Source organism: Trichosurus vulpecula, chromosome 6, assembly GCF_011100635.1.
Source record: "Trichosurus vulpecula isolate mTriVul1 chromosome 6, mTriVul1.pri, whole genome shotgun sequence".
Lineage (NCBI taxonomy): Eukaryota > Metazoa > Chordata > Mammalia > Diprotodontia > Phalangeridae > Trichosurus > Trichosurus vulpecula.
The window spans coordinates 259,103,978-259,124,789 of NC_050578.1; the positions used below are offsets into that span (position 1 = coordinate 259,103,978).

At 48.1% G+C, this 20,812-nt stretch overlaps 3 protein-coding genes across 3 annotated transcripts; 2 read left to right on the forward strand and 1 right to left on the reverse strand.

Annotated features, from left to right (window-relative positions):
* Positions 1-1,537: 1,537 nt before the first annotated feature.
* Positions 1,538-7,267, forward strand: PTPMT1 (protein tyrosine phosphatase mitochondrial 1). Its single transcript, XM_036762614.1, has 4 exons — positions 1,538-2,080; positions 3,351-3,431; positions 5,765-5,956; positions 6,891-7,267. Exons 1-4 carry the CDS (start codon positions 1,589-1,591, stop codon positions 7,023-7,025), a joined length of 900 nt encoding a protein of 299 aa, XP_036618509.1. The 5' UTR covers positions 1,538-1,588; the 3' UTR covers positions 7,026-7,267.
* Positions 3,769-11,279, reverse strand: KBTBD4 (kelch repeat and BTB domain containing 4). The gene is made up of 4 exons (XM_036762613.1): positions 11,211-11,279; positions 10,277-10,894; positions 9,669-9,775; positions 3,769-9,139 (listed from the first exon to the last, which is right to left on the reverse strand). Exons 2-4 carry the CDS (start codon positions 10,863-10,865, stop codon positions 8,279-8,281), a joined length of 1,557 nt encoding a protein of 518 aa, XP_036618508.1. The 5' UTR covers positions 10,866-10,894; positions 11,211-11,279; the 3' UTR covers positions 3,769-8,278.
* Positions 11,280-11,340: 61 nt separating this feature from the next.
* On the forward strand, positions 11,341-19,788 carry NDUFS3 (NADH:ubiquinone oxidoreductase core subunit S3). The gene is made up of 7 exons (XM_036762615.1): positions 11,341-11,444; positions 11,530-11,625; positions 13,120-13,217; positions 13,484-13,633; positions 17,463-17,588; positions 17,702-17,821; positions 19,551-19,788. Exons 1-7 carry the CDS (start codon positions 11,375-11,377, stop codon positions 19,716-19,718), a joined length of 828 nt encoding a protein of 275 aa, XP_036618510.1. The 5' UTR covers positions 11,341-11,374; the 3' UTR covers positions 19,719-19,788.
* Positions 19,789-20,812: the final 1,024 nt, after the last annotated feature.

Below are 20,812 nucleotides of genomic sequence, written 5' to 3' on the forward strand. Positions count from 1 at the left end.
GGTACTATTATAAGGACTCAACCTTTTTTTTGTCCCATGATTAATGATTTTTGTTTTATAAGTTTATGTGTTTAGGGAAATGAGTTCACAGACATCTACAGTCATTTGCAATCTTTTTTTTTTCTTTTGCCAAGTCTCAATTTCCTAGAATCCCTTTTTCCTTCATAACTCAGGTTAAGAGCCATTTCTGGCTCACTTCAGCTGCTAGGAGGAAAACTTTTGAATAGTGATTGTCTCATTTTTTGTACTTATTATCTCTAGCACACAATAAGGATTTAATAAATGTTCGTTGATTGATAGTTCTCTTTGTCCTATTTTGTGTCTTGTCTCCTTCGACAGAATATAAGCTCCTATCGGACCAGGCCTGTTTATTGTTTTTGTAACCCCACTGCCCAATGTGTAACAGGCAATTAACAACTGCTTACCGATTGTTTCATTCTTTCATTTTTGTTCTTGCATTTGAATTCGCTTTTAAGGGAAGCTTCAATAAAAAAAAATTTAGTTTTAGTTTTTGGCAGGGCAGTTGGGGTTAAGTGACTTGCCCAAGGTCACACAGCTAGTAAATGTGTCGAGTGTCTGAGGCCGCATTTGAACTCAGGTCCTCCTGACTCCAAGGCCTGTGCTCTACTCACTTTGCCACCTAGCTTCCCCCCCCCCAAAAAAAATTTTAAAAGACAAAAACAAGTTTGAATTTTTGCTCTTCAGTAAGATGCAACAATAACGAAGCATCCCCTATGGGCAAAAACCACGTCAGGGTACCTTGTTGGATCTCTCTCGGTACCTACTATGCTCCCTCAACCCCCCAAACAACATTCCCACAAGCCACACCCCAGTAAAATTCGCGCTTTTTGAGGTGGTCCCTCCAATTTTTTCTCTCTGCATTTCCTGCACCCCGCTTGTGGCTTGTGTATAGAAGGTGCTTGGCTTGCACGTAGAAAGTTCACTGAAAGGGTCCTTTGTCTCTTGCTGCTTCTCTCTGTGCTTCTTTCTTTTCACCATATTTTCGGTAGGATGGTGATAACTAGAATGCCCCCAGGAGGGTAACGTGGACGAAGGGCCTTGAGATCGCGACGAAGGAGCTGGGGCTTAGCCTACGGCGAGTCTTTGGCTCTCCCCTTAAAGGACATAAAATAAGTCTTTAAGTATTTGAACAGTTATTAAATGTAAGAAACAGACATCGGCTGCGCCCCGGCACAGAGAGAAAAGGCAGGAGCTGGGGGGGGAGGGGCGCGGAGTGGAGGTCCATCCCCAAGCGTGCTCCTTCTCCGGAGGGAAGACTCCCCTTAACGAAAACCTTCCAGGAAAAGTCTGCTTCACCCTAACCGCGTGAGTCCTCTAGGCTCTGGGTCTGTGCCTCTTCCCACCTCTCGCTCGCGTCCTCTTCCTCGACCTCGTCCTCCGCACGCCGGCGCTCGGACGGCTCCCATCAGTTTCTCTCGATTTCTTTTAGGCCACCGCCTTTCTTCTTCTCGATTGGCCCGCGGGTCTGCCCGCATCCCTCGGGCTCTCCCGGCTGGCCTCCCCATTGGACGAAGCCGACGCGCGGCGACGGCGGGGCGGGTCCGTTCCTTTTCCGGGTCCCGCCCCCATGCCGTCGGTGCCCGCCCCCTCGCTCCCCTCCGGGGCCGACACCCAGCCCCTTCAGAAGCTGCTCTTGGGCACGGCCCCCGACTCCGGCGGCTTGAAGCCGCCTAGTCTGCTGTCGTTGCTCGCGGGCACGTCATCGGGCAGCTCCGAGTTCAGCGAGGAGGCGGCTGTGAAGGAGCGGGGGCGGCGGCTGAGCTGGATCCATAGACGAGGTCGGTACCGGAGCCGGAGCCGGAGCCGGGATCTCCAGCGGGGTAGCCTGAGCCCGGATTCGAGGTCAATCCAGAACCCGGGCTCTTCGCGCTGGGCCCGCACCGGCATGGCGGCCTCGACGGTGCTGGGCGCCGGCCTGGCGCGGATCCTCTTCTACCCGACGCTGCTGTACACGCTGCTGCGCGACAAGGTGTCGGGACCGGGGCACCGCGATTGGTACCACCGCATCGACTCCACAGTGCTGCTGGGCGCACTGCCGCTGCGCAGCCTCACGCACCGGGTGAGAGGCGGAGGGGGGGAGATGGAGGGAGGGGCCGGAGGGAGCGCGGCCTGGCCTTCCCTTCCCCCGCCGTCCTCCGCGCTGGGCTGCCCGGGCGCAGCCTAACTCGCCAGCTGAGCGGGTGGGAGGGGAAGGGGCGGGAGGGGAGCGCGTCCTCTCCTCGTAGACTTCCTCGGGCTCCCCGTGTGGGGCGGGGTCGGAGAACCTGGGGCGGCGGCTGGGGAAGGAGACTGAGGGAGGCCGGGACCAGCCGAAGCCCGCGTTACCGGAAAGGGGCTAGGATTGGAACTAAGCTGGGTTCTTTAAAGACAAGGTCTTCACTCCAGGGCTGGAAAGGACCCTAAAGGTCATCCAGTCCAACCTTGGTTTAGAGATAATGTGATTCGCTCAAGTTCGCAGGGGTGGTCTCAGAGGGAGATTTGAATCCAGGGCTTCATCCAATCAGTACGCTTTCCCAAGCGGTCCAGCCCTCTCATTTTTTAAAGGCCCAGAAAACGGAAACGACTAACAAGTTAAATTTACTGTATGCAAGATTCTGGGGAGAGAGAGACTGGGGATGCACATACATGAGAAATCTAGTCCCTGTCCTCGGGAAGCCTAGTGCTCCGGCTCAAACCGGTATTTAAGTATAGGACCTGGGATTTGAATCTCGGACGCCATTTGGCACCAGAGACTGCCGGCGTCTCCATCCAGAAGAGTAAGTAGTTTTATCAAGTACCTGCCTTGTTCGAGGCACTGGCGATATAGACGAGATGAGGGAGGCGGGCAGGCCCTGTCCTCGTGGAGTTTTACTTTCTACCGGGAAATTCCCCGAGAGCTGTGCAAAGTGAAACTGTCAACTTCCTGAAGTAAAGGTCTCCTCTGTGGTCTTCCTGGAAGAGCATTTACTCGTCAAGTAGTTCTACCTTCGGGACCTTCGAACTCCAATTCTGTTAACATTTATCAACCCTTTGTGGTGGGCAAGGCTAGGGGCTGATAAATGTTTAAAAGAAGCAATCTGGTGTGCGGTGAAAGAACGTCAGATTTGCAGTCCGGGAACCTGGCTTTCGGTTTTGACCACTTAAACTGTGTAACTTTGAACTAGTTACATCCTTTCTACAAGCTTTAGTTTTTTCATTTTCAAAATGCGATTGGATTTACTGCTCTTAAGTTCTATAATCTTCCTAATAAAGATAGCACATGATAAAATGTGGTAGGGGACCAAAAAAAAGGTAGACAAAATGCTGGAGGAAATTGAAAAATGTCTTGGGTTTCTTTTCTCTCTCTACAGCTGATAGAGGAGGAGAACGTACGGGGAGTGATAACCATGAATGAAGAATATGAGACAAGGTTCCTGTGTAACACTTTTGAGGTGAGGACTTACGGAAATAAGTCCCACCAAAACCTGTCCAGCGCAGCTCTTACCCAAGTTGTACTCAGGACCCTGTAGGTGTAGGTGTTGTTTTTTTTCCCCCCAGACAATGAGGTAGAAAAAAATCGGGCTGAAGGAACACCTACAGGGTCTGGAGACTGTTCAGGGCCAAAAGACCCTGCAAAACTATGGGAAATCTAACAGTCCTATGCTGATTTACCTCGGGCCACACAGGTATTTCTTCTACCTTAAAGAAATCAAGGGTCTTCTTAAAGTCCTTGCTCCCTTTTAAATTTAACTGATTTAGATTGTAGTTAGGAGAGGAATAATCTGGAAATGGCATTTTGAAAGCAAATTTATTACAGTTTAAAACGACATTTATTCCAGAGTTGTACACAACATAATAATATTTCAGATCCTGTGACAAAAATTGGCACTATTTGATGAGAATACAAACCAGGTCCTTTGTTAAACAAAATTTATGTCCATGCTGGCTGTTAAAAAAAGATTCACCATCCTTACTAGACAGATTACACATTGTTTCTATCATCTCTACAACCCAAGTTACTAGAAAGTTTGAAGATTCTAACAAGGACTTTCTGTAGATCCTATACTATAGAAACATGTCTTCATGATAATACTGATAAAATGCTAACCTACTCCATATTAGTTTTGGGAGAACATATAGAGAATGTTTTAAATCGGAAATACTCTAGAACAGGGGTGGGTAAACTTCAACCTTGAAGCCACATGCCCCCTACGTCCTCTAATCAGTTTTCTGACTGATCCAGGTTTTACAATACAAATCTTGACTCAGTCAAAGGACCGCACTTTAGGACCTAAGGGCCACATGTGGGATTGTATACAATTTAGATTGTAGTTAGGAGAGGAATAATCTGGAAATGACATTTTGAAAGCAAATTTATTACAGTTTAAAATGACATTTATTCCAGAGTTGTACACAACGTAATAATATTTCAGATAGGACCTGGGTACGATAGTACGAAGCTTCATGCCTGCTCTAGAGCCTTTGCTGGACTACCCATTTGGGGAGTGCTTAACATGAGCATATTAGCAATCTAAAATTTTGTTTCTGGCTTGCTGACTCCTTAGGGGAAGCTAGTTATTTTCAAAAGACCTGAGTAACTTTAAAGCACATTTTTGAATGTTCTGAGATTTTCTTGTACTTCTTAAAGAGTATTTGCTTCAGAGATCCTTAGCCAGACCTTAAAACATGTATTAGTCTTGTCAGTTGTAGGGCAATTGAGGGATATACAATTTCTACGAAGTATGCCCTGATTAGGCTTGCCAATTTCAGATTTGGAAACAAAGCATGATTGCCATATGTATTATGAATATCAATATTTTTTCAAAAAATCAATCTCCAAAATAACACATTATTTATACCTTTAATCTAAGTTTTTAAATTACGGCCATTTTGCCATGCTTTAGGGTTTTCCGAGTAGGACTGAGACCCAATTAACTATACACTCGTAAGTATACTCCGAAGTCTTAAAAATAAAATTGCCAAGATACCATAAAAGCCCCTTCCTGTTTGTATCTCTTCTGTCTTTCAAGTAACAATTTAATTTCCCAGTTTATGCACTCTCCTCCTTTTCCTACCCCTATTTCTCCCCCACCCCTTAGTGGGTATACTTCCATACAGGTTTAGAGAATCTGTGAAATAGTTCCATAAAAATATGCTTAATATGATTGTACATGTGTGGCCTATATCAGATTGTATGCCATCTTGGGGAGGGGCAGGAAGAGGGATAAAATTTAGAACTCAAAATGTTATAAATGTGAATGTTGAAAACTAAAAATAAATTAATTTTTAAAAATCTCTTGTGGAAAATTAAAAAAAAAAAGTTCCACAAATCCAAGAAACTACTCAGGTGGCAGGTTGATCCAAAGACAGAATCATACAATTCTACAGCTGTTAGATATTCTGTAGTGGGAAATTCTGTAACAGAAAATTAAAATAGCCAAGAGAGGCATTAAAAAAAGATTGTGTTAAATCTTTAAAATGTTTCCATTGTTAAAAGAGCAACTCTTCTTTCCTTAATTATTAACACAGGATCAGCCATCTTGGAGACCTTTATGCAGAAGGCTTGTATTTTACAAAACAAGGAATGTTAAATTTTACTTAGACATTGTTAACGTCAACCCTGGCAATGATCATGTTTTGTTCTGCCGAATCTAACGTGTTCGCCCTCCTGCCAACCACATCATGTTTCACTTTCTTTTTCTGTTCTGCTGAATCTAATGTGTTCACCCTCATACCACCCACAGTCTGTTTCATTTTCTTTTTCTACTGCTGGAATTGGTTCCAGGAATGGAAAGCGCTTGGAGTAGAGCAATTGCGTCTCAGCACAGTGGATATGACTGGAGTCCCAACTTTGGAAAACCTAAAGAAAGGTGTCCAGTTCACCCTAAAGTACATGGCACTGGAGAAATGTGTCTATGTTCATTGCAAGGCTGGGCGCTCCAGAAGCGCCACTATGGTGGCAGCCTATTTGATACAGGTATGAGATTGGGCAGAGTTCCATACAAACCCTTCCAGGGACCCCATCACACACTTCAGAGCTGTCCTACTAATAGACCACTGTGGCAAAAGAAGGCAACCAGTCAGAAATCTAGTAAAGACAGCACAAACAGCCTTATAGCACACTTCAGGTTTCTTCTCCCCAAGTAGAAAGAGGAAAGTTGTGAGGACTTCTCAACTATCTTTGTATCTCTCCCAGCACCTACTAGTGCTTCGCACATAGAAGTCACTCAACAAATGATTATTCATTGAACAAATATGTTTCTCTATCATGAACCAATGGAACACACAAAGCTTAAGAAAGAGAACGATGTTTTCAGGGCAGCAGTGAGTCCAAGCACAGGTTTCTTTGGGTACTGCCGATTAGCTGGAGGAGTGATGCTTTACATATGCCTTCTGCTCAAGAGTTTCAGGCCTGAAGAACAAAGACCTGATCTGTCAGGCAAGGACTTCAAAGGGATCCTGGCTCTCTCCATTTCTAATCTAATTCGACAGCCTTGACATAAAGCAGTGACAAAAATAGTTGTTTTTAATTGTCTGGAGGAATCTCACTGAAACATCTCCTGTCTTGCCTGGCTCAGTCCCTTGTTTTGGAAAGAGCTGGTTGGCAGTTCAGGCTCCTCTCCGTGACTAGGGTACGTTGCTTTGTAGCACTACCAGCCTGGAGAGGTCTGTTAAAGCAAGAACAAGTTCATGAAATTAGAGACAATGACTACTTACCTGCCAAGGAAAATCCAAGACAAATTTTCAAATCGTGTGCATGGAGAAAGCTGCAACAGAAAATACTTCTAAATAAAATTCAGTTCAAAAGTGACTTGAGAGAAAAGTAGTCCCTAGTCCCTCAGCACCTGGTCTTTGGGCTTGGGCGGGGACTTTCCTCCATTCATGCTTTTCTCACTTTCCTTTTGTTCCAGGTATACAAGTGGAGTCCAGAGGAGGCAGTGAAGGCTATTGCCAAGATCCGTTCCCACATCCACATCCGACCTCGGCAGGTACAGGTCCTCAAGGAATTCCACAAACAGGTCATGGCAGAAGCAGAAAAAAACTAAGGCTTCCCAAGAAGTACCAGCTCATGAATGAAGTAGGGGGACTGGAAAGAACTCTTAAGACTCTGCTGCTCATTGTGGAATAAAGAAATGCATTCAGTGGACCCTAGGAGCTTTAACCTGTAATAGACAGAAAAAACATCTTGCTCTACCAGAAATGTGGCAAAGGATGGATAACCGTCCTTTTTTGTCTGCTTTGTTTTGTTCCAGTCTCAGAAAACTGTCCATGGTACAACAGAAACTAAGTGTAGCCTCAGTTCTCAATGGATTTTTATCTTTTACTACATTGGGGCCAAGAAAAATTCTATTTGATAAGTATATATTGAGGCCCCATGTGCCCAACATTTTTCCTCTTAGCATTTGTCACTACAAAGCATCTTAACCCTGGGAAAGGGGAAGAGAAAGACCATAGTTCTTGACCTTCACAGATGTCTTTTTACAGCTCTTGATCTTGGCTGAGAGAGAATGTCACACCGGCAAGTCTTGGGCATGTAGTCACATGGCTTTTGGAGGTGACCTATTCAGTGATAGACACAAACACATATACATCCCACCAAAGACTTTTATTACGAGAACAATCCTGGCTTTTGCCTGGGTTCACAGCCTCTACAAGAATGGCTTATTTCCATGTTTGAAAGATAGTTTCTGCTGTAGATCAGAAACAGTATCTTTGCCCCAAAGATAGTCATGGGGTAATGTAGAAATAAGTGCCATTTACTTTGACAAATAAGAAGATACTCTAGAGAATTCCCAGAATTCTAGATCATGGTGGTCCCTAAAGAGCAGCTAAGCAATACCCGAGGCTGAATTCCCTCACTAAAAGCATAGATTAGAGCCTGAAGGAAAACTGCAAACTGTTTTCTCTAGTTCACAAGCAAACAGCATCCTTCGACTCAGTTCCCCAGAAAGCAAAGGCCCTTTTAGGCCCTAGGGTGAGGGGCCCTCACGTTTAACATTGTTCAGAGGGAAAGCTGCGCCAAAAAGATTTAGGAGTGGCTCTGTCTAAACCAAGCACAGGGGATTGCAAATAGCAGGCTAGCCTACCCTTAATTCCAGGTAGGGGTATGAGATGCCTCTGTGTAAAAAGCCCCAAGAACTGTAGCCTACTGCAGCTTGGTGAGCAGCAGAAGTGGTCTTAGAGACAGGATTCCTTGGAACAATGGGTTAGGAGGCCTTTCAAGCCAGGGTGAGGAAGAGAAGGAAGTGACCTGGGGAAAAGGAGGGCATAGTAGTTGTCTACGCCTCTCTGCAGGACCTTAGGCCAATACAAATTGCAGGTTGGTGAGCAACACCTTGATGCCACTGGTGACTGTTAGAGCTGAGGTGGCAGGGTCAAGCTTGTAAGTATTGGCATCCCCCTTTTTGTAATGGTCCCGGAATACATAAATACTGCCGTTGCAACTGGCAATCTTCCAGAGGGAGGGAGCTGAACTCCAGGCTTCTGGAAGGCAAAGGCGGGTAAAGCTATCCAGCAGCGGGTTGTAGCACACTAGGGAGTCCCCTTCTGCCACGATGAACACCAGGTCCTTGTGTACAGCAGCATGCATGTGACCTGCAAAGGGTAGCACGTAGGGCTTCACGTGGCATTTCTCCGTCTCCGTATCAAAGCACTGAATAAGCCGAGAAGGTTTTGTGAAGAAATCCAGGTCATTCTCCTCACCTCCTAGCAAATAGATGATCCCGTTGAGATTGGCGCCAGCAGCCCCTGATACGGCCACCTCCAACTGGCTGGTCTCCGTCCAGACGTTGTCCCCCACTCGATAGTAGATAACAGCATTGGAAAGGGTATCTTGCAGGGTCTTGCCACCTAAAGAGTAGATGGCATCTTTTCCGGGCACAGAGACCAGGGTGTGCTGGAGCCGGTCACGTGGCAAGGGAGCGCACCACTCCCAGTCAACCGTTGCGTTGTTGCATTTCCACATGCGTCGGGGAATCGACCCACCTACCACATACAGGTCACCGCCATGCTTGCAGGCCGCTGTGATCTGGTGGCACAAGCTGTTCTGGCCACTTACACTGATAGAGTCATCCCCAGCACAACGTAGGGAGACAGCCAGGGAATGAGTGCGAGATGATTCCTTCCCAATTAGGTAAATGTGTACATTCTCTCCAATTTCCTGTTTGCACAAAACACAGACAGTCACTCCTAGGTTCCAGCTGAGGAAAGCCTGATCCCAGAGAGCTCCCCTTCCCACTGCTGTCTTGCTCCAACTCACCCCCATCTGTTGACTGTGGGAGCCTCAGCCTGACTCTCCTCCTATCACTGTCTTTCCAGGACTTTTTATGCTAGAGGAAGAGAGTTAATTGCACTCAGATCTCCAGCTGTTTTACTGTGGTTGTGAGTTAACTGTAGGGTCTATGCTTGTGCCAAAGGTTTCCTAAGTTTGCTAATGATAAAGTCAAAGTGGAAAGACCACATTTCGAGAGTAGCTGCATGGATGAACAAGTCCTAGCCGCAAAAAGGGAATAAGACCAGAGTTCCATTGCTTTTTATCCACCTGGGCCAATAAACACATTCTCCTGTGCAATCTCCCACTACAATCCTGTAAAGCCAGGCTTTCCTTGTCCTTCTTGCCTACACTAGGGAGGCCAGAGTGACTGCAGTATTTGGGGATTATTATAGTAGGTCTCTTAGAAATTTCATACCTTTAAACTGGACCTGAGTGATTCTGAAAAACTCTCTCGCTCTTCTTTGTTGAAGTTGACCCAGGTTTCTATTGCATCTGATGGGTTCTGGGAACGTGGGACTCCATCTGGGGTAGAGGGTGGAGAAGAAAAAAGAGGCTTGCACAATCATTCCAGAAGTTACAGCCAGAAGTGTCAGTGATAGAAACCACATTTACCTTTTTCTTAGGAGAAAAAAAATCCAGCCTAAAATTAATCTACCTTGTGTTTTGAAAGTGGGTTTTCATCTCCTAGTCTTCCACCTAACATTCTCACTTATAATCATGAATGTGCGGAGCAAGGGTTCTGTTTTTAACTCCAAGAACCCGTGTGTTCACCCAAAGCCAACTCATTTAAAAATTTTTAATTTCGGCAGTTTGATAATTTATCCTAAACATTTGAAGACTGTCAGATTCCTAGGGAAAGATTTGTTTTCCCAGCCGCACCAATCACTGGGTCCCCAATTTGGAGCCGCAGCCACACACCGGGCAAGTTCAGAGATAAGGATAAGGAGGAAACTTTAGGTATGGGGTCTCCTGGCCGTGCCCCCTCCCCAGCTCGAAGCGGCGCTCCCGCCTCCCCGAGCTCACCTTTGATGATGTCAGTGAGCAAGTGATGGGGCAGATGAAGGAACTCCTCGGTGTCCTGCAGCTGCGCCAGGTGGATCTTGGCGCAGTGCTTGGCCGCGGCGTAGAGCTCCGCGTCGCTGTGCCGGTCGGCCAGCCACATCACCTGCAGGCAGTTTCCCACCTGCACGGTGCGGGCCAGGAAGCGGGAGCACTCCTCGAAGAGCGAGGTGAGCTGGTACATGTCGGAGACCTCGTAGATCTCCTGCAGCTCGTCCGCGCGCAGCTTCACCGTGCCGTGGTAGATGTAGTCCACCAGCAGCTGGAACACCGACTCGCTCACGTCCTGCAGCACGATCACGCGGTTGTGGGCCTCGCGCAGGTTCGACGTGAACATGGACCTGAAGAAGCAGCTCTGGGCCGACAGGACGAGCCTGTGCAGCTGGAATTCGCGGCCTTCCACCGAGATGGTGACGTCGGCGAAGAGCTCTTCCTCCAGGCACAGCTTCATGATGCCCTGGGCCACGCGGCCCGAGTGGGAGCGGTCCTTGAACGTGTAGTTCACAAAGTAGTTCTCCTCCGTCGAGGCCCCGGGCTCCTCGGGCGACTCCATCGCGGCGGGTTGCTCTCACCTCGGCCCGTCTGCAAAGCAAAGGCACGGGGCCGGGCGGCCCGAACGCGCCGGGTTAAAGGGAGCGGGGCCACGGGCGGGGGCGGGGCGCTCAAGTGGGAGCCTTTAAGCGCCTCGCGGGCCCTGGGCCGCCCCCGGCCCGGCCCCCTCCCATCTGTCATCGCGGCTCCCCCGGGCACGCCGACCTCCGGCTCTCCCCGCTTCCCCCGGCGGGGAGCCCAAAGCCGGAACGTGACACCTCCCCTGGGCCGCCGAGCCGGAGATGGGGGGCCGCGCCGGCATCCCCCTCCCTCCCCCCGCTGCTCCCCCTCGCCCTCACTTGCTCACCTGCGCCTCCCGCTCGCATCCCGTACCCCGGAACCTCTGGCTCGGCGCCCGCGTCCCTCCGGATCCGGCGCCCGCCGCGCCCTTCCGCTTCCGGTCCGTGCCCTTGGAGGTCCGTGTCCTGTCTTGTCCCCTCCGCTAGTTCTTGAGCTCGGCGTCCTGGGGACATGATGGCGGCGGCGGCGGCCGGGGGCCTGCTGCGGGGGCTCGTGGGGGCGGCCGGGGCCCGGGCGCGGGGTGAGTCGGGGGCGCGGGCCGGGCCAGGGGCGGGGGGCTCCCGGGGTCCTGTGGGGCCTCGCTGAGACCGCGTCTGTGCTTGCAGGGGCGGCTCGCGCCGGGGCCCTGGTGCCCGTGCGGAGGGAGAGCGGCCCAGGAGCTCGCGACGAGGCTGGGGCGGCAGCGGCCCGAAGTCAGCAGCGTGAGTAGCGCTCCTGTCCCGCGAGGGAAACTGAGGCAGGGGGAGGGGAGGAAGCGCCGGGTCACGGACCAGATGTCCCGCCAGAGGAGGTGTCTGGGCTTCGGAGGGGCGGTGTCGGGGCCGGGCGCCGCCTTCCACCGGCTGCCCGCCCGGGACAGCCCCCGGAGCAGCTCCAAAGGCATCTGCAGCACGGCCTGGCCTCGGGACCCCGGGCCGGTCACCTCGCCCCCGGCCACCGCGGCATTCCCTTCCCTGAAAGGGGCATTAGACCATTACTGCTTTGTCCCAGGGTTCCGAGAAAACCGAGTGACACCAGATCCGTCGCCGTCTCCGCGAGTGCTACTTACCGTTATTAGGGCTGGTCCCGCAGAGGAGGGAGTGTTGAATGTGCAGGGTTCAAATCCTTTCTCCACCACTTACCATCCACGTGACCTGTGGCAGAGTCATTTAACCTCTCCGGGACTCAGTTTCCTTATCTGTTTAAAAAATTAGGTGGTTTGAACTGTTGTTGAGTTGTGTCTGACAGAGTGTGGGGTTTTCTTGGCAGAGTTACTGGAGTGCTTTGCCATTTCCTTCTCCAGTGTGTCTGCATCTTACAGATGTGGAATTGTGACATCTGCCTCCATTAACTTAAAAATTAATCTCAAAAATAAGGGTTAAGTGACTTGCCCACAGTCTCGCAGTTATTAGGTGTCTGAGGCTGGATTTGAACTCAGATCATCCTGACTCTAGGCCAGGTGCTGCTGTGCCTTGAACTGGTGACATCTATAGAACCTTTATTTCCCTAAATCTGTGATTCTATCCTTAGCCCAGTGCCTGCCACCTTGTAAGCATTAAGTAGACCTAAAAGAAGCCTTTGGATGCCACGTAGTCCTAGTCCTTTCCTACTGACAGTGAAGAGCTGTGGCCCCACAACTGACTATTCAGAGTGTCTGGCTTGAACCCAAGTCTTGCACTTTACAGTTCATGGCTTTTGTGATGCCCCATCATAGGGCCTTGAGGAGGTTAGCTCTCAATTCATTTACCAGAGCTGTGGGAGTTATGAAGAGAAGACATTCAGCTGTGCTAATCAAGAAAGGTTTCTTGAAAGAGAAGAAGGCTTTTAGTTAACAAGAGTTTGTTGTGGAAGGACCACTGAATTTTAAATCAGAGGACCCACCTGGGATTTAACTATCTGGGTCACCTTGGACAAGTCATTTTATTTCCTTGGTCTCAACCTCATGTCTCAGCCTAAATCCTATGAAACTTTTCATTGAATTGCTTGCAAACCTAAGCATTCCCACTGTGTTTGTTTCACCATAATGCCTTCTGGGATGCAGTATGGTTTTCCTGACTCCAACTTGACACACGTCTTGAAACTTTCAGGGTTCCTTGGAGCCAAGAAGGCTCCAAGTAAGGCCTTAAATGCCAAAGCCACCATATGTCCTTCCTTCTCTGCACCAATTCGCTTTCCATTTGCCTCCTGTAAAAATGGGGTTTCTTTTTGCTTTTCAGCCACAGTTAGACAGTGGGATGAAGTGACCCATAAGCAACTCTCTGTTTTTGGAGAATATGTGGCTGAGATCCTACCCAAATACGTCCAGCAAGTTCAGGTATGACTACTAGCCAGAGATGATTTTCATGGCCAGTAGAGTTATTGAGCTCTGGGTCACAGCTTGGGAAGCATCGCATGTTTATCGCCAGCACTTTAACAGGGTGCTTAGCAAACAATAAGTACTTGAGCAGTGACTTTTCCTTCACTCATTGGACTACAACATGCTCATTCCAAACTTCCACCTGCTCTGCCCCTGATGAAATGCCTTAAGCCTGACTTCCCCCTCCTTTCAGAAGCCCTGGATTCCCTTTCCCTGCTTCCTAGGTATCATGCTTCAATGAACTAGAGATCTGCATCCATCCTGATGGAGTCATCCCTGTGCTGACGTTCCTCAAAGATCACACCAATGCCCAATTCAAGTCCTTGGTTGACTTGGGAGCAGTTGATGTCCCAACCCGACAAAACCGTTTTGAGGTAGGTGGGGAGAATCAAGAAGATTGAGGAGTTAAAGGAAGAGGTGCCTTGTGGTGTTCATGAAAGCTTTTCGAAAACTGAGCAATATCCCTGTCACTGTGGCATTGTTATATATTCCTTCACCCGTGGACTTGTGATTGTTTCTGGATGTACACTTCCTCTATCACCACAGACCACAGCCCTCCATGCCTTAGGAAACAGTGTTGTGAGTGGTGGTAGCCACCATAAAAACTAATCCTGTGGCAGAGGCCAGCGTCCTGGAGAGGAACCTCATCAGATTTAGCCCAGGAAGTCTTTGGATGACATTTCCACCTTAGTAGCACCTGCCAGAGCTTGTGCCAAATGGACCTAGCCTCTGAGAAAGCAGGGATACTTCCCTGCCTTACGGAAGAATCAGAATAGGACTCTAGTGCATGCGCTAGGAAATGCCACCAACCTTGTTACTTCTGTTGGTGAAATGTTGGCAAACTAGGCCTCTTACATTATTGTGGTTTTGGTCATCCTCAAATCAGGAGCTTTTTGAAACAACACACTCTGTCCCTGTAGACTTAGAACTGCCGTGAAGTTCACAAAAATCATTCTATTTGGTATGCATCTTTTTTTTTTAATTTTTTGGTTATTTATTTATTTAATATTTTTAGTTTTCAGCATTGATTTTCATAAGTTTGAATTACAAATTTTCTCCCCATTCCTACCCTCCCTCCCACTCCAAGATGGCATATATTCTGATTGCCTCGTTCCCCAGTCAGCCCTCCCTTCTGTCACCCCACTCCCCCCATCCCCTTTTCCCTTACTTTCTTGTAGGGCAAGATAGATTTCTGTGCCCCATTTCCTGTATATCTTATTTCCTAGTTGCATGCAAAAACTTTTTTTTTTTTGAACACCTGCGTTTAAAACTTTGAGTTCCAAATTCTCTCCCCTTTTTCCTCCCCACCCACCCTCCCTGAGAAGGCAAGCAATTCCACATAGGCCACATGTGTATCATTATGCAAAACCCTTCCACAATACTCATGTTGTGAAAGACTAACTATATTTTGCTCCTTCCTGTCCTATCCCCCTTTATTCAATTTTCTCCCTTGACCCTGTCCCTTTTCGAAAGTGTTTGCTTTTGATTACCTCCTCCCCTTATCTGCCCTCCCTTCTATCGTTCCCTCTTTTTTATCTCCTTCCTCCTTCTTTCCTGTGGGGTAAGATACCCAATTGAGTGTGTGTGGTATTCCTTCCTCAGGTCAAATCCGATGAGAGCAACACTTACTCATTCCTCCTCACCTGCACCCTCTTCCCTTCCTAGAGAACCGCTTTTTCTTGCCACTTTTATGCAAGATAATTTATCCCATTCTATCTCTTCTTTTCTCCCTCTCTCAATATATTCCTCTCTCATCCTTTAATTTGATTTTATTTTTTTAGGTATCATCCCTTCATATTCACCTCGCCCTGTACCCTCTGTCTATATATGTATATTCCCTTCAGCTACCCTAATAATGAGATCTCATGAATTATACACATCATCTTTCCATGTAGGAATGTAAACAAAACAGTTCAACTTTAGTAAGTCCCTTATGATTTCTTTTTCTTGTTTACCTTTTCATGCTTCTCTTGATTCTAGTGTTTGAAAGTCAAATTTTCTATTCAGTCTTTTCACTGAGAAAGCTTAAAAGTTCTCTGTTTTATTGAAAGTCCATATTTTGCCTTGGAGCATAATACTCAGTTTTGCTGGGTAGGTGGTTCTTGGTTTTAATCCTAGCTCCATTGACCTCTGGAATATCATATTCCAAGTCCTTCAATCCCTTAATGTAGAAGCTGCTAGATCTTGTGTTATCCTGATTGTGTTTCCACAGTACTCAAATTGTTTCTTTCTGGCTGCTTGCAGTATTTTCTCCTTGATCTGGGAGCTCTGGAATTTGGTGACAATATTCCTAGGAGTTTTCTTTTTGGGATCTTTTTCAGGAGGTAATCAGTGGATTCTTTCAATTTCTGTTTTACCCTCTGGCTCTGGAATATCAGGGCAGTTTTACTTGATAATTTCATGAAAGATGATATCTAGGCTTTTTTTTGATCATAGCTCTCAGGTAGTCCAATAATTTTTAAATTATCTCTGCAGGATCTGTTTTCCAGGTCAGTGGTTTTTCCAATGAGATATTTTACTTTGTCTTCCATTTTTTCATTCCTTTGGTTCTGTTTTATAACATCTTGGTTTCTCATAAAGTCACTAGCTTCTACTTGCTCCAATCTAATGTTTAAGGTAGTATTTTCTTCAGTGGTCTTTTGGACCTCCTTTACCATTTGAGTAATTTTGCCTTTCAAGGCATTCTTCTCCTTGTTGGCTTTTTGGAGCTATTTTGCCATTTGAGTTAGTCTATTTTTTAAGGTGTTGCTTTCTTCAGTATTTTTTCGGGTCTCCTTTAGCAAGTCATTGAGTTGTTTTTCATGCTTTTCTTGCATCCTTCTCCTTTCTCTTCCCAATTTTTCCTCTACTTCTCTAACTTGCTTTTCCAAATCCTTTTTGATCTCTTCCATGGCCTGAGACCAGTTCATGTTTTTCTTGGAGGCTTTCAATGTAGGCTCTTTGACTTTGTTGACTTCTGGCTGTATGTTTTGGTCTTTGTCACCAAAGAAAGATTCCAAAGTCTGAGTCTGAGTGCGTTTTCGCTGCCTGGCCATGTTCCCAGACAACTACTTGACCCTTGAGTTTTTCATGGGGGTATGACTGCTTGTAGAGTAGAGAGTACTTTGTCCCAAGGTTGAGGGGCTGCGCTGTTGTTTTCAGAGCTATTTCTACACGGCAAGCTCTGCCACACCAGTGGTCCTTCTTCCCCAAGAACTGCCAACCTGGATCTCAACTCAGATCTGAGCAGGCTCTGCACTCCCGCTCTGATCCACCACTTATTTCCTCCCACCAGGTGGGCCTGGGGCAGGAAGCAACTGCAGCTGTAGTTCTGTAGGCAGCCACAGAGCTCTACCGCCTCTGCTGCCCCCCGGGGGTGATGGCCAAACCTCGAACTCCTTTTACTCTGTCCCAGCAGCTTTTCCCACTAAGCTTCTCTGTTGTCTTTGGTGTTTCTGGGTTGAGAAGTCTGGTAACCACCACAGCTCACTGATTCAGGGCACTAGGGCCTGTTCTGCCTGGTTCCTGGTCTGGTTAGTCCAGGCGTGGCCCACACTGGGCTCTGCTCTGCTCCTCTCCCATCTCTGTGCGATAGACCTGACTCAGCGACTATCCAGGCTTTCCTGGGCTGGATCCTTGCTTCCCTCTGCTATTTTGTGTGTTCTGCAGTTCTAGAATTTGTTCGGAGCTATTTTTATAGGTGTTTGGAGAGTCCTGGGGGAGAGCTTTAGACAAGTCCCTGCTTTCCAGCCACCCTCTTTGCTCCCCACCCTGGTATGCATCTTTAAGGGTCCTAGGGTCACATCTAAAATCAGACTTGTCTTATAGAACAGTTCCTTCCTGATGGGTCCTCATAGTGACTATGAGCAGGGATGGATGTAGCACCACTGGAAGGGATTCAAGGATAGCTAGGAACTGTCAAGATCTGGTCTCCTACAATTGCCTGTGGTTGGGGTAAGGCCTGTATCTGAGTTTAGGCCCACTATAGCCCCTGTAAGTATAGGCAGGTAAGGTGCACCGGGCCACACTTACACTTGGGAGTTCAGATGCAGCTCAGTGCCTAGAGGTTTTGGCCTTGAAGAGGGGAGGAGGGCATGGTAGCTCTTGGAAGTGGGAGTATTATGACCCCACTATTCCACACGCTTGTCCAGATTCGGCCTCATTGCTCTTGCAGGAGCCCCCAGTGGAACCCAATTCACTTTTTCCCTTCTGTTTCCATTTTAGATTGTTTATAACCTGCTTTCTCTACACTTCAATACTCGGATCCGAGTGAAGACATATGCAGATGAGTTGACTCCTGTTGATTCAGCGGTCTCGGTGCACAAAGCTGCAAATTGGTATGAAAGGGAGGTGAGTTCCTCCAGTGTGAAAATGAAGTGATGTAGCGAGATGACCTAGAAAGGACCCTAAGCAAAGACACAGCAGGCAGTGTGAACCTGGTGTCTGAATTTCTTTTCTTCTAGATCTGGGACATGTTTGGAGTCTTCTTTGCCAATCACCCTGATCTCAGGCGGATCCTGACAGACTACGGGTTTGAGGGACATCCTTTCCGGAAGGATTTCCCCCTCTCTGGATATGTAGAGGTACAGGGAACCAGGGTTTAGTCATTTGTGTTTCCATGATCTGTCAAGCCTAAAACACATTCACCCTGAGCCAGAGCCTCCAAGATCATTCCAAAAGAAGGTCATGGAGGTCTTGCATTTTCTACTTGGCAGTTACTCCCTGCTTCTCTCGCCCCCACCTGCATTGAGACCTCCCATCACAGGTCATTCCCAGCTTGGCCGCAGGAGAGACCTCACAGACCATCTGGTTGAATCTTCTCATTTTACAGAAGAGGAAACTGAGGCCCAGAAAAGTGATTTGACTTAGCCTTAGTCCCCCAGACAGAGCTGCTGGGTTTTGAACTCTGGCTCTCTGGCTCCAAAGCCAGTGCTTTTCTCTACCCTGGATTCCTCTGTTGAGGCTGCTGAGGACAGGAGGGGTAGTCAGACCTGCCCTGGACCAGTAAGGACTTGCCTATAGGATGTCAGTGTTACTTTGCAGCCCAAGTCTAGTAGGTTGTGCATCCTAAAGGAGGGGCTGATAGAGATTCCATACACTCGAACCCACACCCATTGTTTTGCCACCTAATGGGCTATATGGATGTAGGCTAGCAATGCAAACCAACTTCATCTAGCTCTGTCTTATCAACATTGGCACAACGGATACTTACTAAGCACCCGCTGTGGGCAGGGCACTGTGGTAGGCATAGGGATGCCAAGAGAAAAAGATGAAATGGCCCCTCAAGGGTTTGTTAATTGCCTCCAGTGTGCCAAACGCTATGCTAGGCCTTGGGGAGGCCCCTACAGAAAATGAAACAGTCTCTTCTCAAGGAGTTTAGCTTCTACTGGAGAGAAAACATGTACACACATAAGTATAAAGTGAATAAGTAGAAAGAATAAATACAAAGTATTTAACTACGTTGGAGTTGGAGAGGAAAGGGCCAGGAGATGGGGAGGTCAGGAAAGGCTTTCATGTAGAAGGCGGTGCGTGACTGTGTGTCTTAAAGGAAGAGAAGCATTCTAAGCAGTGGGAATAAGGCGGTAGTGTAATCCTGGGGGATGGCCGTGCAAAGGTAGGAGGCAGACATGGGAGTGCTTTGAGTTTGGCCGGATCTTGGAGTGCAGTGTTGGAGTTTTGCACCGAGGTGCCAGGAAGGAACATTGGGTTTGGTACAAAGGGGGCCTAGGCAACAAAGTGTAGGTAAATTAATCCAAGTCCTCAAACACAGCTAGGGAAATCAGAGCGTCTCTTCCGTGCAGGTGGCCAGTAGCGTCATCTTCCTATTGGGCTAGAGAAGGCTGGCATCCAAATTTATTCTTTGACATTACCTAGCTCTGGGACCCCAAGCACCTCCATCAAGCCTTCTTGTTACCTCCTCTCTAAGATGGAGATAACAGTCCTTCCCACACTCAGCTGTAGTGAGGGCCAAAGGAGATCATCTGTGTCGAGTATACGTTCAAGCACTACATCCGTCATGTGAAGGATGGTGCGTCATTAGCCCTGAAATCTAGCTTGGTTGACCCGTTTTCAGTCCCACATCAGCTGAAGCATAAAGGCCCATAGGGTCATAGACCTTCCATAGTGATATTGGAGATGCCAGGCAGGCCATAGTCTTAGCACAGTTTGGTTTCTTATTAGTCATTGACATGAACAGAGGCTGAAGCAGGGGCACTCCTATGGCTAAGTGGAGGGTGTGGTTTCAAGCCCCTGGGTAAGATGCCCCAGGCCTGCCCTGGCCTCCGGGTCAGCACGTCCCTTTGCTCTCTGCAGGTCCGCTATGATGACGAGGTGAAGCGTGTTGTGGCAGAGCCGGTGGAGCTGGCCCAGGAGTTCCGAAAGTTTGATCTGAACAGCCCATGGGAGGCATTCCCTGCCTTTCGCCAGCCTCCAGAGAGCCCTAGACTTGAGGCTGGAGATAAGAAACCGGAAGCAAAGTAGCTTCTGGTGAGATTAGAGTCTGCCTTGTAACTGAATATTTATGTAAATAAAGTCTTGTACTGGACTTGCAGCTTCCTCTCTGTTGGGATATATGAAAGCCCAGAAAGCCTTCTGGAGTCCTTTGTTTAGAGAATGGTGTTGATGAGCATGAAGAAGTGACAGGAAGTATAACCAAGCTGGGAGTTAATCTCAACGGGTTAAAATGAACCAGCCATGCACCAAGGGTCCAGCAAGATCCAGTCTTGGTTCAGAGTCAGCTGTGGTCTGGGCAAGATTGGGTTTTGTCCTGGAGATGAGCCAAAGAACGGACTAGCACTGGCTAAGGACGTTGGCTGGACTGTGACTGGCTTGGTGAGACCCCAGAACCAGCCCTGGCTCACATCATTTGTCTCCAAGGACCTCATCCTGAGTTACTGGTCTTACCTGGTAAACTACCTTGTTTAGGTCTAGTGAGAAACATCCTGTCCCACCCACCCTTTCATTCTGCACAATGTGGTGATAGACAGGAGCTGTGGCTCCCTCGTAGGGAATTAAACACACGTTCGTGTTCCATGGGGCTTTCTGGAGGGCTAGATGAGGCTCAGGGCTTGCCAGACCTCCAGAACTGCACCGAGAAAGATTTGGAGGGGCTAAAGAAGAGCCTCAGGGTATGGGGTGAGGAATGAAGTGTGTGGAGAGCCTGCAGCAGGGGCTCAAGCCTTCCCCAGAGAGAATCCCAGGGAGTTTTAGACTGGTGTCTATCATTGCAAAGCCCACCCTTTTAGTAACTGTTAGTCTTGGCTGCTGAAAAGAATCCCAGAGGCGTTGGCTGTGTTTGGTGTATGGTGATGACCAGCTGTAGAATGTTTTCAGAGTGAGCACAAAAAGTATTATGGGGTCACAGGATCCAGGCAGTAACACGCCCCTAGGGGAGTGTCATGCTATAACTTTGCTACCAAACACCTTGTTCTTATTAACCAAACATCCCAGCCAACTGGGCACAAGCAGAGGGAAAAGGCCCCAGACGTCAGGGAAATGGGCTCCGAATGCCAGAAAGGCAAATTCCCCAAATTCAGGGGATGAGAAGTCCCCCTGGGAAGCGATGGAGCCTCCAG

Coding starts and splice junctions, on each gene's coding strand:
- PTPMT1 (XM_036762614.1), top strand. CDS start 1,589: ATGCCGTCGGTGCCCGCCCCCTCGCTCCCCTCCGGGGCCGACACCCAG. Junction 3,432..5,764: donor TCCTGTGTAACACTTTTGAG/GTGAGGACTTAC, acceptor AATTGGTTCCAG/GAATGGAAAGCGCTTGGAGT. Junction 5,957..6,890: donor TGGCAGCCTATTTGATACAG/GTATGAGATTGG, acceptor CTTTTGTTCCAG/GTATACAAGTGGAGTCCAGA.
- KBTBD4 (XM_036762613.1), bottom strand. CDS start 10,865: ATGGAGTCGCCCGAGGAGCCCGGGGCCTCGACGGAGGAGAACTACTTT. Junction 9,776..10,276: donor GCTCACTGACATCATCAAAG/GTGAGCTCGGGG, acceptor CCTCTACCCCAG/ATGGAGTCCCACGTTCCCAG. Junction 9,140..9,668: donor CACTCAGGTCCAGTTTAAAG/GTATGAAATTTC, acceptor TTGTGCAAACAG/GAAATTGGAGAGAATGTACA.
- NDUFS3 (XM_036762615.1), top strand. CDS start 11,375: ATGATGGCGGCGGCGGCGGCCGGGGGCCTGCTGCGGGGGCTCGTGGGG. Junction 13,218..13,483: donor AATACGTCCAGCAAGTTCAG/GTATGACTACTA, acceptor CCTGCTTCCTAG/GTATCATGCTTCAATGAACT. Junction 13,634..17,462: donor CCCGACAAAACCGTTTTGAG/GTAGGTGGGGAG, acceptor TTTCCATTTTAG/ATTGTTTATAACCTGCTTTC.